The 17156-nt window shown below is 36.2% G+C and overlaps 1 protein-coding gene across 1 annotated transcript in view; it reads right to left on the reverse strand.

The window, feature by feature from the left end:
- Window positions 1-1822: 1822 nt before the first annotated feature.
- The window catches only part of OPHN1 (oligophrenin 1), a 443853-nt gene continuing 428519 nt past the window's right edge, over window positions 1823-17156 (reverse strand). The window contains exons 19-20 of the mRNA XM_003802239.2: window positions 12956-13115; window positions 1823-2260 (exon numbers count right to left, since the gene is read on the reverse strand). Coding sequence (XP_003802287.1) covers window positions 1823-2260; window positions 12956-13115 — 598 coding nt within the window. The remainder of the gene's footprint in view (window positions 2261-12955; window positions 13116-17156) is intronic.

The raw sequence follows: 17156 nt of genomic DNA on the forward strand, positions 1-17156 counted from the left end.
ATTGCATGTGAAAACCCCACACTGTACCCTAGAAGTGCATTAATGTACATAGTTACCGTTCAATAAAAAAAAAAAAGAAAAAAAAATCAATACTCACAAATCAGTAGCTTTTACATATACCAATAATACTGAAGCCGAAAAAACAGTCAAGGACTCTATTCCCTTTATAGTCGTGCCAAAGAAGATGAAGTACTTGGGAATTTACCTAAGAAAAGACATGAAGGATCTCTAAAAAGAGAATTATGAAACTCTGAGAAAAGAAATAGCTGAAAATGTTAAATAGAAAAACATACCATGCCCATGGCTAGGAAGAATTAAAATTGTTAAAATGTCCATATTACCCAAAGTGATTTACAAACTTATTGCAGTCCCTATCAAAGCACCACCATGATACTTTAAGATCTGGAAAAAACAGTACTTCGTTGTATATGGAACCAGAAAAAAACCTCAAATAGCCAAGACATTACTTAGAAATAAAAACAAATCAGGAGTAATCATGCTACCAGACTTCAACCTATACTAGAAATCTATAGTGATCAAAACAGCATGGTATTGGCACAAAAATAGAGAGGTAGATGCATGGAACAGAATTGAGAACCAAGAGATAAACCCAGACACTTATCATCATTTGATCTTTGATAAGTCTATCAAAAATATAAATTTGGGGAAATATTCCCTATTTAACAAGTGGTGCTGGGAGAATTGACTGGTGACTTGTAGAAGACTGAAACTCGACCCACACTTTTCACCATTAACAAAAATTGACTCTCACTGGATAAAAGATTTAACGTTAAGACATGACACTATAAAGATTCTTGGAGAATGTGTAGGAGAAACACTTGAAGAAATTGGCCTGGGATAATACTTGATGAGGAGGATCCCCCAGGCAATTGAAGCAACATCAAAAATACATTACTGGAATTTGATAAAACTAAAAAGCTTCTGCACAGCCAAGAACACAGTAAGTAAAGCAAGCAGACAGCCCTCAGAATGGGAGAGGATATTTGCAGGTTATGTTTCTGACAAAGGTTTGATAACCAGAATCCATAGAGAACTCAAACTTATTAAAAAGATAAGAACAAGTAATCCCATTTCATTGTGGGCAAGGGACTTGAACAGAAGCTTCTCTGAAGAAGATAGGTGCATGGCCTACAGACACATGAAAGTATGACTTTGTTTTTATTACTAAGGACTGCCTTAGATATACGGAGTTTTCTCTGGTTCCATACAAAATGAATAATAATTTTTTCCAAATCCTGAAAGTACAATGTTGGTATTTTAATGGGATGGCACTGAATCTGTAGATTGCTTTGGGAAGTATAGATATTTTAACAATGTTGATTCTTCCCGGCCATGAGCATGGTATACTCTTTAATTTGTTAATGCCTTCTGCTATTTCTTTTCCTTGTGTTTCATAAATTTCCTCTTTTTTTTTCTTTTTTGGCTAACTACAGGGAATTTCATTGATGTTACATGACAAGACGGGGCTCCTGAGGCCCCTCCCATTCTTCAGGAGGTCTGGTGTGGAAACTGTGTCAAGGGTAGATTCTCAGTGAGGTGGGGGACAGAGTAGGCAGGGGCAATCCAGCAGCTGAGGGCCTCTCTCTTCCTCTCATGCTTTGTCTGGGGCCGGTGGTCACGTGGCTCTTAGTCCTTGGAGGCCAGGTGGACCATAACGTTCACCACCCTGTTGCTGTAGCCAAATTCATTGTCATGTCAGGCAATGAGTTTGGCAAAGTGTTCATTAAGGGCAATGCCAGTCCTAGCATAAAAGGTGAAAGAATGAGTGTCCATGTTGAAGTCAGAGGAGACAACCTGGTGGTCAGTCAGTGTAGCTCAAGATACCCTTAAAGGGGCCCTGTGATGCCTGCTTCACCATCTTCTTGATATAATCATATATGGCAGCCTTCTCCAGATGGCAGGTGAGATCCACGACCAACATGTTGGCAGTGGGGGCATGGAAGGCCATACCAGTGAGCTTCCTGTTCAGCTCAGGGATGACCTTGCCCACAGCCCTGGCTGCACCAGTTGAGGTGGGGATGATGTTCTGGAGAGTACCATGGCCATAATGCCACAGTTTCCCAGAGGGGCCACCCACAGTCTTCTGGGTGGCAGTAATGGCATGGACTGTGGTCATGAGTCCCTGTATGGTGCCAAAGTTGTCAGAGATGACCTTGGCCAAGGGTCTGTTGGTGGTGTAGGAGGCATTGTTGACAATGCTGAGGCTGTTTTCATATTTATCATGGTTTAAGTCTCTTGCCTACAACAAAATGGGATTATTTATTCTTTTCTTATTAATAAGTTTAAGTTCTCTGTGGATTCTGGTTATCAAGCATTTGTCAGAAGCATAGCCTGCAAATATCTTCTCCCATTCTGAGGGCTATCTGCTTGCTTTACAAACTGTGTTCTTAGTTATGCAGAAGCTTTTTAGTTTGATCAGATCCCAGTAATGTATTTATGGTGTTGCTTCAATTACCTGGGGAGGTCCTCCTCATAAAGTATTCTCCCAGCCTGATTTCTTCAAGTGTTTCTCCTACACTCTCTCCAAGAATCTTTATAGTTTTAGGTGCATGGCCTACAGACACATGAAAAAATTCTCATCTTCTTTAATCATCAGAGAAATGTAAATCAACATCACTTTGAGATATCATCTAAGTCCCATGAGAGTGGCTCACATAACAAAATCTCAAAACTACAGATGTTGGCATGGATGTGGAGAAAAAGGAACACTTCTGCACTGTTGGTGGGAGTGCAAGCTAATACATCCCTTTTGGAAAGAAGTATGGAGGATACTCAGGGATATAAAAGTAGCCCTGGCATTTGATCCTGCGATTCCTCTACTAGGTGTATATATAAATGTCCAAAAATCACTTTATAACAAAGATATTTGCATCAGATTGTTCACTGCAGCTCAATTTATAATAACCAAGTCATGGAAGAAACCCAAGTGTCCACTGACCCATGAATGGATTAATAAATTGTAGTATATGTATACCATGGAATGTTATGCAGCCTTAAAAAAGATGGAGACTTTACCCCTTTTACATTTACATGGATGGAGCCAGAACATATCTACTTAGTAAAGTATCTTAGGAATGGAAGAAAAAATATCCAATGTGCTCAGTACTACTGTGAAACCAATTTACAATCACTCACACTTTCATATGAAGAATAGATCACAACTATGGCCCAGGATGAAGGAAGGAGAAGGGGAGGAGGGAAGGAGGGGGTCAGATTGAGGGATAGTGAATGGTAGGATCACACCTATGGTACATAATGCAAGGGTACATGTCAGATCTATTAAGTGTAGAGTACAAATGTCTTAACACAATAAGTAAGTAAATGAGATGAGGTATATATCAACCAGTGTGGTGTAAGCATTCCTAATTCTATATGAAATCAGCACATTGTACCCCATAAATGCATTAATGTATACATGGATAAAAAAAAAAAAAAAAGCTAAGGGCATCAGCCTACCAGAATTTAGGGTGTACTAAAAGGCCATAATGGTCAAAACAGCATTGTATTGGCATAAAAATAAAGACACAGACATCTGGAATCGAATAGAAAACCAAGAAATGTAACTAACATCTTACAGCCACCTAATCTTTAATAAACAAAACAAGAAAATACACTGGGGAAAAGAATCCCTATTCAGTAAATGGTGCTGGGAGAACTAAATATCCACATGTAAAAAACTGAAACTGGACTCACACCTTTCTCCACTCACAAAAACTGATTCAAGATGGATAAAAGACCTAAATTTAAGGCATGAAAATATAAAAATCCTCAAAGAAAGCACGGGAAAAACCCTTAAAGATATTGGCCTGGGGACAGACTTTGTGAAGAAGGCTTCCGTGGCAATTGCAACAAAAACAAAAATAAACAAATGGGACTGAATTAAACTGAAAAGCTTCTGTACAGGTAAGGAGACAACAACCAAAGCAAATAGACAACCTACACAATGGGAAAGGTTATTTGCATACTTTGAATAAGACAAAATCTTGATAACTAGGATCTATTGAGAACTCAAATTAATCCACATGAAAAAATCCAACCATCACATATATCAATGGGCAAGAGGCATGAATAGAACCTTCTCTAAAGAAGACAGATGAATGGCTAACATATGAAAAACTGCTCATTGTCCCTAATTATTAGAGAAATGGAAATCAAAATCACCCTGAGATATCATGTAACCTCAGAAAGAATGGCCCATATCACAAAATCTCAAAACTACAGATGCTGGCATGGCTGTGGAGAGAAGGGAACACTTTTAAACTGCTGGTGGGACTGCAAACTAATACAACCTTTTTGGAAGGAAGTATGGAAAATCCTCAAAGAAATCAAACTAGTCCTCCCATTTGATCCTGCAATCCCATTACTGCACATAAGGACACTTGAACTAGACTGTTTATTGCATCTCAATTTACAGTCACCAAAATGTGGAAATGGCCTCAAATGCCCACCAACCCAGGAATGGATTAACAAGCTGTGGTATATGTATACCATGGAATACTATTCAGCCACTAAAGGAGACTTTACATCTTTTGTGTTAACCTGGATGGAAGTGGAACACATTATTCTCAGTGAAGCATCACAAGAATGGAGAAGCAAGAATCCCATGTACTCAATTCTTACATGAGGACCATTAATGACCTAGTATATGGTGGGGGTGGGGGAAGGAGAGAGCATATCAAGGGAAAGGGGAGTGGGGGGCATAACAGTGTGTGACACACCTTTTGGGGATGGGACACAATTATAAAAGGGACTTTATCTAACAAATGCAATAGTGTAACCTGGTTCTTTGTACTCTCAATGAATCCCCAGCAATAAAAAAAAAAGAAAAAAGAAAGAAAAAAATAAAAGGCATTAATTTCAGTTTCCATAGCATATTCCAGTATACAGAAATACAAGTGATTTTAACATGCTAATTGTGTATCCTGTAACATAAATGACATTACTTATTGGTTCTAGGAATTATTTTTTATCTGTAGGGTCCATGTAGATAATTCTTCTTCTGCAAATAGGGGAAGTTCTGTTTCTTCATTTCCAATTTGAATATATTTGACTTCCTTCTTTTACTTCACTGCGCTAAGTGGGAATTCCATTATGATGCTAAATAGCAGTGATGAGAGTGAGCATCCCTGCTTTATTCTCAATTTTAAGGATAAAGCACTCAATATTTCCTGAGTAGGTAAGATGTTAGCCATAGGATATCTTGTAGATTTCTTTTCATTAAGTTAAGGATATTCTCTTCTCCACATTCCTATTTTCCAGGGAGTTTTTGTTTTAACCTGAATGAATGTTGATTTTTTTCAAAAGTTTTTTCTGCATAAAGTGATATGATCATGTGCTTTTGCTTCATTAGTCTGTTACCTTGGTAGATTATATTGACTTTCAAATATTGAATCAACCTTAAATCCTTGAATCTGTGAAGTGTAGAACATAGATGTTTTGGCATGGTGATCAAGTAAATGAGGTGAAAGCTATGTTGATTAGTTTAATGTAACCATGTCAGATTGTATAAAAAAATCAAAATCAGCATATTGTACCCCACATATGCATAAATGTATTCATGATCTATGTGTATTTGACTTAATAAAAAATAAAAAAATAAAAAACAAAACAAAAACAAAAAAAATCCTTGAATTAAACCCCTTAGTTACAGTGTATAATTCTTTATTATGCTCAATTCTATCTGTTAATATTTTGTTAATAGCTTTTGCAACTAACTGCATGAAATATATTCCTCTATAGTTCTGTTTTCTTTTACTGTCTCTGTCAGGTTTGAGTATGAGAGAAATGCTGCTTTCACAAAATGAGTCAGGAAGTATTTCCTCCTATATTGTTTACTGCAAAAGATGCTATAGAATTTATGTGAATTTTTGCTTAAACATTTGGTAAACTTTCTAGTGAAATCACATAGGCCTCCATATTACTTTTTCACATGTCATTTAATTATGAATTCAATATCCTTAATAGTTATAAAGCTATTCAAATGATGTATTTGCATATTAAGTGAATTTTGGTAATTTGTACTTTTACAAAATTGATCCATTTCATCTAAGTTGTCAAATTTATATGCATGGACTTGTTCACATTATTCCCTTATTATCTTTTTTATGTCCAAAATGTTATTAATGATATCATCTATTTCATTCTACATAGTGGTATAATTTGTTTCTTCTTTTTTTTGTCAGTCATGCTAGAGCTTTGAAAGTTTTACTATTTTAAGGTTTTGGTTCTTTGGAACCAGTTCTTTGATTTTCTATATCACTTTTCTTATTTTACTTCCAAAGATTTATAATCTTATTTTTATTACTTATATTTATTAGTTCCTTCCTCCTTTCTGCCTGCTATTGATCTGTTTTCCTCTTCTGTTACTAAGCTCTTGAAGTAAGACTTTCAAATATTGATTTCAGACATTTCCTCTTTTACAACAGAAGCATTCATTCCATTAATCTTCCCTATTATCAATGATTTAGCCATTTCCAATAAATTTTGATATGTTGTATTTCCATTATCTTTCAATTAAATGTAACTTTTTTATCTCTCAAGATTTCCTTATTTAACACAGGTTATTCATAAGTGTTAGTATTCAAGCATTTGGAGATTTTCATGTTGACTTTAATTAATGATTTCTAGTTTTATTCCACTGTAATCAGAGAAAATACCCTGCATGATTTCAATCATTTTAAATATTTAGTAGTTTGTTTAATGGCACAAGCTTTGGTTATCTTGTTATGGGCTCCATATGCACCTGAAAACAAGACATAGTGTACTGGTGGTTAGATGGAGTATTTATCAAGTTGTTTATTACATCTTATTGGTTGATGGTCCTCTTGAATTCTTCTGAATCCTTGTTTTTCTGTCTAGCTGCTCTTTTACTTGTTGAAAGAAGAGTGTTGAAGTCTACAAGCATAATTGTGGATGTTTCTATTTCTTCTTTCATTTCTACAAATTTTTACGTTGTATATGTTGAAGTTTTGTTGTGTGGTGCGTCCACTTAGGATTACTATGCTTTCTTGAATATTTTTTAGAATTCCTTTTTGATTTATCTGCAGTATTTTATAGTCAATTGTCTTTGTTTAGATTTTTAGTGGTTGATTTACACATTGTATTGTGCACACATTACCTATTCAAGTGAAATGTGCAAACCTTATCTCCTTTGATGTTTTTTACTCTCCCCACTTTCATAATATATGTGTCTTAAAATATTACTACTATATACTTAGAAATCACATCATATCATTATGTAATTTTCATTTTAATCATCAAATAAGAAGGAAAACATATTGAATTTATCTATAATTTTGCTTTATGCACAATATAGGGGTATATGACACACCTTTTGGGTACAGGACATGAGGGACTATACCTAACAAATTCAAATATTGTGATTTGGTTGTTTGTACCCTCATATTAACCTGAAATTTAAAAAAAAACTGCTTTATTAAGTTATTTCCTCTTCGCTAATACTCTAAGATCCCTTTTATTAATGTGACCTTTGTATTTATAGAACATCCTTTATTCCTTCTTTCAGAGGACTGCTGCAAACAAATTCTCTTAGATTTCTGCTGTTTGAATTATGTAATTGCTGATCTACCTTAAAGTTCATATATTATTTTTCCTCTGTGCTTTCTATTCTATGGTTCGGCCTATATATTTTTTTCATTTCACCTACTGTATATTTAGCTTCTATAATTTCCATTTAATTGCCCCACATTCTTATATTACTTTACTGAGATTTTCTATTCTATCAATTATTTCAAATGTATTCCTAATTGCTTATTAAAGCACTTTTAATGGTTGCTTTAAAATTCTTGTCAGGTAATTAAAGTATGTCATATTGGTGTTGATGTCTATCTTAGTCTGGTTTCTATTGCTAGATAACAGATTACCATAGATTGGGTGATTTATAAAGAAAAGAAATCTACTTCTCATAGTTCTGCAGTTTGGGAAGTTCACTTTGAAAGTGCCCACATCTGGCAAGAGGTGATGTGCTACATCATCTAATGGTGAAAGGGCAAAGAAAAGGGTAAGAGGGAACTGAACATGCTTTTATAACAAACCTATTCTCAAGGTAACAAATAATGTTAATCCATTCATTAGGTCATGGCCCTCATGACCTCATCTCCTTATAGGCCCCACTTCTCAACACTGTTGCAAGGGGGATTACGTTTCCAACACATGAACTTCAGGTGACACATCTAAAACATTCTGCCCTTGAATCTCAAAATTCATGCCCTTCTCACGTGCAAATACATTCAGTCCATACCAAGAACCCCAATGTTTTAACACTTTCCATAATTAACTCAAAAGTCCAAAGTCTGATTGATCTAAATCATGTACGAGTGACACTCGAGGCACAATTCATCCTGAGGCAAATTCCCTTTAGCTGTGAGACTTTGAAATGAAAAAAAAAAGTCTCTACTTCCAAAATTCACTGGTGGGACAGGTATAGAATAAACATTCTCATTCAAAAACGGACAAATAAGTAAGAAGAGGGGTAATTAGTCCCAATTCAGCCTAAAACCCAAAAGGGAAAACAACATTAAATCAAAAACGTGGAGAATAATCTCTCTCAGAGCAAGCACCCTGACATGCACCTGGGCTTGTTTTTAATTCTTTGAAATTGTATTTTGCTTTTTAAGAGACACTACCTGATATGTTGCTTAGGCTGATCTCAAATTTTAGGGCTCAAATAAGCCTCCTGCCACAGCCTCCCAAATAGCTGGGATTACAGGCATAAACCACCCTGTACAGTGCGTTTGAGTTTTTAATGATGTTTCCATTGAGTAAGTATTTTTGTTTGTATATAATCAAATCTATAAGTTTTTTATTTATTTTACTGCCTCTAAATGTTGAATGGATAGAAACCATTCCTTATACCAAAGTTGAAGTACAATTTATCTATATTTTCTTCTAGTAATTGTACAGCTTCTTAGTTTTTACATTTAGATCTCTGAACCATTTGGAGTACATTGTTATATACAGTGTAGGAAATGTACTCAATTTTACCTTTACCCAAATGTCTAAGCAATTGTTCCATCACTCTTTAACAAAAAGTCGATTTCTGCCCCCTAGTGATCTGAATTGCTGATTTTATTAAATATCAAAGTTTAATTTTTCTCCTTTATTATTTCTATATAGGAATCCAATAAAAGTACACACATACATGTTAAAAACTATTAAATATATTAATGCTTGTGGATATATATATGTGTGTGTATATATATATATACACATTTTTTTCTCATCTGCAATGGTAAGTAAGAAACCATTGAAGTGAGGGTTAGAACTACCATCCACTCCTTTCATCCTAAAATTCTCTTCTACCGGGGCAGCGCCTGTGGCTCAAAGGAGTAAGGCACCAGCCCCACATGCTGGAGGTGGCAGGTTCAATCCCAGCCCCAGCCAAAAGAAAAACTGCAAACAAAACAAACAAACAAAAAAAATTCTCTTCTACCAATGAGAACATGACTCCCTAATCTTTAGTTCTCCTATCACTGATCACTCTCAATCTGTTTTGTAATCTTTTATATTGGCCCTTCAAATACTAGCACTCCCTAGATTTCAATCCTTGGTCTAATATTTATTCTTTTGCAACAAGTATTCCATAGACAAGAGTATTCACTCTCGTAGTTTTAACTATCACCTCTATGCTACTGAAGAATAATTCTATTTCTCTAATTCAGCTCTATTCTCTAACCCCATATGCGTCATGGGCATAGTTAACTTAATGTGTCCTAAATTGAATGTTGTTCTTTTCATTCAAACCTGCTCTTTCCCCAGCCTGACCCATATCACTAAATGACAAATTAATCTTTCTAAATGTTCAGATTACTAACCTTGTCTTCTCTTTTTCTCATTCCACATATTATTTGTCAGCAAATACTAAGGTCTCTGATTTTAAAATATATTTAGAATTGGACCACATTTCACTATATTCACTGTTACAACCCTCATCCAACTACAACCATTTCTGAAAACTGTACTATTGAAATAGCCTCCCAATTAGTCACCTTGCTTCTACTCTTTTACCACAAAGCTATTCTCCACAAGGCAGCCACAATAATCCCATTAAACCCAAGTCAAATCATGTCCTTCCCATGCTCCAAACGTTCCTCTTTCTCTCAGGCCGAGGAAATCAAAATCCTTCTAACAGATCCTACAATTCTACTACAGGATCTATTACTCTGTTTTCTCTCTGTGTTATCTCTTTGAACCCATCTTTTGCATTTCATCTACTGCTTAAATCACTGTAGGAAATCTGGCTTCCTTGTTACACCTTGAATAAGACAGGTATACTTCTGCCTCAGTGATTCCGTACTTACTATTTCCTCAGCCTAGAAGGCTTTTTCCCTAGATAGCTGAATGAATCATTATTACTCTAATTCCTATTGGTCTTGCTCATAGACAATCTTCTCTACAAAGCCCTCCCCATTTCATTACTTCCACCTTTACTGACTATATTCAAAATTGCAAAGGTACTTCCCAAACTTTCATATTCCCCTTCTCTGCTTTTTCTCCATAATGTTCCTTTCCATCTAACACATCTATTTCACTAACTCTCAGTACTGTTTTTCTACATCTTCTAAAATATACATTCCATGAGGAGTGTATCTCCAGTGCCTGTACTGGTGCCTGACATACAGTGGGTATTCAACACATAGTTGTTGAATGAATGAATGAATCAATTTATCAATAAATGACATCTGGGCTTTAGAACAGGAGTCAGCAAATTCCTCCTCATAGGCATGTTGACTGTTTTGTAAACAGAGTTTTATTAGAACACAGACTTACACATTTGTTTACATATTGTCAGTCTATTTCCCAGTACAAAGGCAGAGTTGAGTACTTGTGACAGAGATCTATGGCCTGAAAAGCCTAAAATATTTACTAAATGGTCCTTTAAGAAAATTTTGCAGATTCCAGCCTTAGATTCATACAGTCAATTGCTTGCTAGGCATTGCTCTCTGGATAGCATTCAGAAATCTCAACTCCAAGCTACCCCGAACTGAGCCTTTTTCCATTCTCCCCAAAACTTTTTCATTCTATATTTCTTGTAAGTATGAAGGCCAGCCCAAACACACCAGTCAGGCAGTCAAAAACCCCATATCTTCCACTTCCAATCACCAAGGCCTACTATTATTGCCTCCTTGTCCATTTATGTTGAATTATGCTTCCACCAGCTGTAAGAAAGCTTGTACCAAATGCAGGGGATCTGTAGCAAATGTGTAGGACTTAACAATAAATAATTCCTGTTTGAACATCATTCTGGGCTTCATTTCTGTCTATGCTCCCTGTTTTATATACAATATAAAATATACCAACTTAAATTCTTCTAGAGTGACATGAGGTTGAAATAAGTATAGATATTGATTTCTTTATGATTTTTATGTGGGTCAGGACTCACTATCCCAAATTATAGCATTATGGCATTTATGGAGAATCAAGAAGGTCTTTATGACCGTCTCCAATGATTCACCCCTGAATCAGATGCCCCCCCAAAAAATTTTTCTCTAACTTTCCTCTAAAGTAAGTCACAAACTTTCATTCCAGAGGCACACTTACTATAGCTGAAGGAAAAAAAGCATCCCTATCCTACATGACACAGAAATGTCAAGAAGAATCTGAACACACAGATCTTGCTAAGATGCAACTCTTAATCAAACTTAGTATAAAAAATGCACAAATGTACCTGTTTCTTCATCTTCATTCTAAAGCCTCCTATGCTGAGTAAAACTTACTAAATAAATTTATGTGATTTTCTCTTGTTAATCTATGTTTTGTGATAGGAGTCTCAGCCAAGAACCTACCAATAGTTAAGAAAATAAATATGTTCCCAATACAGTCTGATTGTGCATACACTACTTTTATATTTATCATTTTGTTCTGTTTACTGATCCTTAGACTACATTGTTAACTCCTTAAAGGCATGGACAGTTAATTTTTCTTCTCCAATATCCACAGCATCTAGCATGGTACCTGATAATCAAATCATTATATCCTCAAGTATATTTACTGAATGAATGAATTTCTCAAGATCAGAATTACCATTAAATGTCATTGTGTCATAATGGGATTTTCTCTCATTGTCAATTTGAGCAAAGGAGGAAAATACAACATTAAAAGGCAGTTGGATCCAATGGCAGATCAATTTTTAGATCCCTGAGTGTTCTCCAAACTTCTTTCCAAAAGGAACTTACTAGCTTGCATCTGCCATTGGATCCTTCAATTCCTCGACTAGGAGTATATCCAAAAGACCAAGAATAACTTCTCAAAAAAGATATTTGCACCATATTATTCATTGCAGCTCAATTCGTAATAGCCAAGTCATGAAAGAAGCCCAAGTGCCCATCAACCCATGAATGAATAAATTGCAGTATATGTATACCATGGAATACTATGCAGCCTTTAAAAAGATGAAGTCTTTACCTCTTTTATGTTTACCTGGAGGGATCTGCAACATATTCTCCTGAGTAAAATGTCTCAAGAATGGAGGAAAAAGTATCCAATGTACTCAGTACTTCTACAAAACCTACTTATATTTACTTACAACTTCTTATGAAAGATAGAACACAACTATAGCCCAGGATAAAAGAGAGAAATGGAATGGGAAAGGTGGGGAGGGGGGAGGTTTGACAGAGGGAGTGTAAAAGGCAGGACCATACCTGTGGAGCATATGACAAGGGTACAAGGCAAATCTATTAAGTGTAGAACATAGATGTTTTGGCACAATAATCAAGTAAATGAGGTGAAAGCTATGTTGATTGGTTTAATGTAACCACATCAGATTGTACTAAAAAAATCAGCACATTGTACCCCACATATGCATGAATGTATTCATGATCAATATGTATTTGACTTAATAAAATGAAAAAAAAAGGCAGTTGGAGAACAAATGTCATATGTTTGCAGGAGTGGTGGAGAGAATAGAAATGCATACCTTGCCAAAGTGCTCGATTAGAATTTCCACCACGATGTTCTGGAATTTGATATTCATCATGGCTGCTACAGTGTCCTCCTGGGCTCTCATCAGAGTTGGCCCAAAGATCACCCCCATGTTGGAAGGAGTCATAAGATTTTCTTTGCTGTGCTCACACACACTGCCAGAAGAAAAAGAAACTGATTAACACTACTTGCTGCAACACCATACGTAACCAAGATTGTATTCAATGCTATAGTGGGCAAAATTTAAAAAAGTAGAAGGAAAGAAGACAACCAGAGCATATATGGGAAGAACACAAAGGTAACAACTAGTAAGAATACAGCCAAAGTAAGACACAGCTAACTTAGCAAGCAGCACTGAAGGAGTTACTGGAGATAGTTTGATGTGAAGGGAAGTCCCACAGTATTTGGAGAGGCAGGAGGGAAGCAAAAGGACACTCAAAGTAAGGTAAAGAACCCATATAAGGGTAAAACATGAACAAATAACAACAAAGCACAAGGAGAGAGTACCTGTCAGCCTTTTCAGTCAGGAATTTAGCCCCTTCCCTATCCTCAGTGAGAGAAGTAAAAACCTGAAAAAACTAAAAGGGATCCTTAATTTCAGCCCTGGATCTTCTTCCTTATTTAACAGATAAAAAAATAGGCTCCCAAAATAAAAGAGATTTGCCTAAGATCACAATTAATTGGCTACCAACTAGGGCCTGCAATCTCAGATTTTCTGAACCCTAGCAACTTTCCTTAATTAAATTCCATTTAGTGGCTCCCTATCACTTAAAGGACAAAACCAGTTGTCTTCAAAGTAATAATTAATAACCTGACCCATATTTTTAACCCCTACCCACAACTTAGGCTCTGAAGCTGACTTGGGATTGATATTCCAACACTGCTGCTTACCAGCTGTGCAACAGAGGATGTTAATTTACTCTACTCTCTCTGAACATGTTTTCCCACCAAGGAAAACAGTACTCACTTCAGAGAAATGTTCAACAAATACAGCTACATTGCTTTAGTATGGCATCCCATCCATAGACTATCTGTTGTTAATATTGCCTCTCCAGGGACCTCTATTCTAGGAACTGCTAACCTCTGAACAATCATATCATACTAAATTGCTTAGAATTTTCTACCTACATCATGTTTTTTCAGACCTCCATACCTCTGCTCATGCCATTCTCTCTGCCTACACTGTCCCCACCCCATACGTAAAAAATGTCTATTTATCTTTGGAGACTCACATTACCTTCAGGGTAACCACAGCCCACTGTGCTCTTCTTAATTCAGACTGTTGGCAAGGAGAGCACATTGCAGTTTTCTGTTTACTTATCTGCTCCTCTTACTAGGTAGTAAACAACTTCCAAGTATGTGTGCCCTAGGCTGGAATATAGCAGGTTCTAATGAATTATTTTTGAAGGAGCTGAGCTCCTCTAGTACTCTTTAAAACAGTAATGCAGGCACCTAAGTGAAAGGAACCCAGCCCTTTGGTCAATTTTGCTGTGGTGGTAGGGGTGGGGAATGGCAGTGTCTGTGAAAAGATGGGACAGCTCAACTATCTGCTAATTTTTCAAACCTGCCCAGGCCAAAGCCCAGAGGAGACTGACTCATCAACATGTAGGTTCTCACACTAAATGGGTAATTGAGGGGGACAGAATGCTTATACAAATTCTAAAGAAATTGGTTAAGCTCAAGACAAAAGCAGAGCACCATTCAGATGGTAATGAACAGCAACACTCACAGACTTTGATATTGCCACCAATATCAAAGGTTGATGATGGGTTCTTTTCAACAGTTTAAATATCTCTGCGATTAACCTTTATTCTTTAGTTACAGATTTTTTTTTCAGATTTTAAAACAAAAAAGTATCTCAATGCTGCCACCAAGTGACCAAAATGACTAAACCACTAGTGACAAGGGAAGGATACTTGCTTATCTTCTTTTATGAGCTTTGAAGAGAACTGCTATTTGTTCAACGTCCCAGTAACTCACTAAATCATCACAACTCCCAAAGATAGATTACTTTGGCTTTGAAACCTAGATTCTATAAGGATAAAGTCCTTAGAAAGGTCAGAGTTTTGTAACTACATGGCAGGATGAGAATTAAAATCCATATTTTTCAGTCCCCAAGTCTTACAGATGTCCTCCTTCAGCCCACTGCCTGTTTTTATACTTTCTCTGGAGAAATCAAAATCCACGAGAAAAGCTTTTAAGCTAAAGTCACCTTCTGCTTCTTTGAGGGAAGTTCCTGGTATCCCATTTAGGAGAGTCTTCCTTCTTGACTGTCTTATGCAGTCCGAAAGGTCACCAATTTGGGGGGAAATTTCTTGCCTTAAAAAAAGGAGTATCTCTCCTTTAATTATATATTTTGAAATCCATTAAGAATAAGTCACATCAAAAATTATGGGTTAAGAGTTTAAATGAACAAAACTAAAAACAAACAAGAAAATAGTGTAGGTGTTTATGATATGATCTGACAGCAAAGAAATCTTAAATTCTCTAGCGCAACAAGGGAAATTATAAAAAGTCTGGTGCAAGAGAAATAATTGTGACCAGATGGATTAGATTAGAGGTCATAAATTAAAATACTTATGTATGTGAGGGAAATGGATCTAGTAAGAAATAGCTGCCCCATTTCTCCAAGAGTACAATTTTCTCATCATACACTTAGAGACACACCATCAAGAGAGTTAAGAAAGGTGAATTCTTAGGTTGTCTCAAGTGTAACCCTAATATAATATCTGCTAGAAACACAAGTGGCAGGGGCTTTATTTAAACTGATAATTCCCATATGGGCATGAAAGTGAAATGAGACCAGATCATCTCATTTCGTGAAATCTATACTTCAGTGCAAACTATTTGGATTTTTTTCAATGCTGGAGCCAAATTATTTTTTGTTGTTGTTCAAAACAGTGCAGGACAAATAAAACTTATTTGTGGTCTATATTTGGTTCACAGGCTGCTAGTTTGAGACCTGTGGTTTACAAGGGCATCTGGCAGAATGATGGGGACCTGGCATATGAACATTATGGACTCATATAGCATTAGAATTCAATGTTTCTCAGAACTCTATGCCCTATGACTCCTAAACAAGGAAGCCATAACTAACCCTTATTTTTTTTAATTTTTGAGACAGAGTTTCACTTAGTCGCCCTCAGGAGAGTACCATAGCATCATAGCTCACAGCAACCTCAAACTCTTGGGCTCAAGCAATTGTCTTGCCTCATCCTCCTCAGTAACTGGGACTACAGGCACCCAACACAATACTTAGCTATTTTTAGAGATGGGGGTTTCACCTTGGCTCAAGCTGGTCTCAAACCTGTGAGCTCAAGCAATCCACCCGCCTCAGCCTCCCAGAGTGTTAGTATTACAGGCATGAGCCACCAGGCCTGACCATCCAATCCCTATTTTTTTCATCCCCAAATATCTGTCCAATCATCTGCAGAATGAGAAGATTATTAGGTGATCTAAAAGTACTCCCAGCTTCAATTCAATGAATATAAGAAAGTCCTACTCTTGAAATAATAAGGAAGAAAAGAAAGCCACAGATTCTTTTTCTTTTGTTAGAAAGATACGGAAACATCTATTAAGTAAGCTTACACTTGACACACATACACACCACAAACCAAAAAATACAAACCAACAAAATAGGAAATCTAAATACAGAGTTTGATGATATAAAATAGTCATTATTAATTTCGTATCAGATATGATAATTTTATGGTATTTTGCCTACACAGAATTCTTATCAAGATATAAACTGAAATATTTTTGGATGAAATAATATGATGGCTTCAAAATAATATGGCAAGAGGGAAGTAGGGCTATAGATAAAATAAGTTGAGCCATGTCTTGATAATAGTTGCAGGGAAGGAAGGTAATGGACACACAAGAGTTATTCATACTGTACACTATTTCTTTTTTTTTTCTGTAGTTTTTGACCGGGGCTGGGTATGAGTCTGCCACCTCAGGCCTATGGGACTGGTGCCCTACTCCTTTGAGCCACAGGCACCACCTGTGTTCACTATTTTTTAATATACTTAAAATCATACATAAGCAAAATTTCTTTAAAATAAAAAAAAATAATAATGGAGGGGAAGGTAAGTCAGTGTCACTAGTGAGTAGTACCCCTCCCCAAGGATTGTGCCCTTTTATTAAGGCAGACAGTTTTAGCTCCACCCAGAATTGTTATTTATATATATTATATA

Source organism: Otolemur garnettii, unplaced genomic scaffold (genome assembly GCF_000181295.1).
Source record: "Otolemur garnettii isolate 467f Iridium unplaced genomic scaffold, OtoGar3 scaffold00241, whole genome shotgun sequence".
NCBI lineage: Eukaryota > Metazoa > Chordata > Mammalia > Primates > Galagidae > Otolemur > Otolemur garnettii.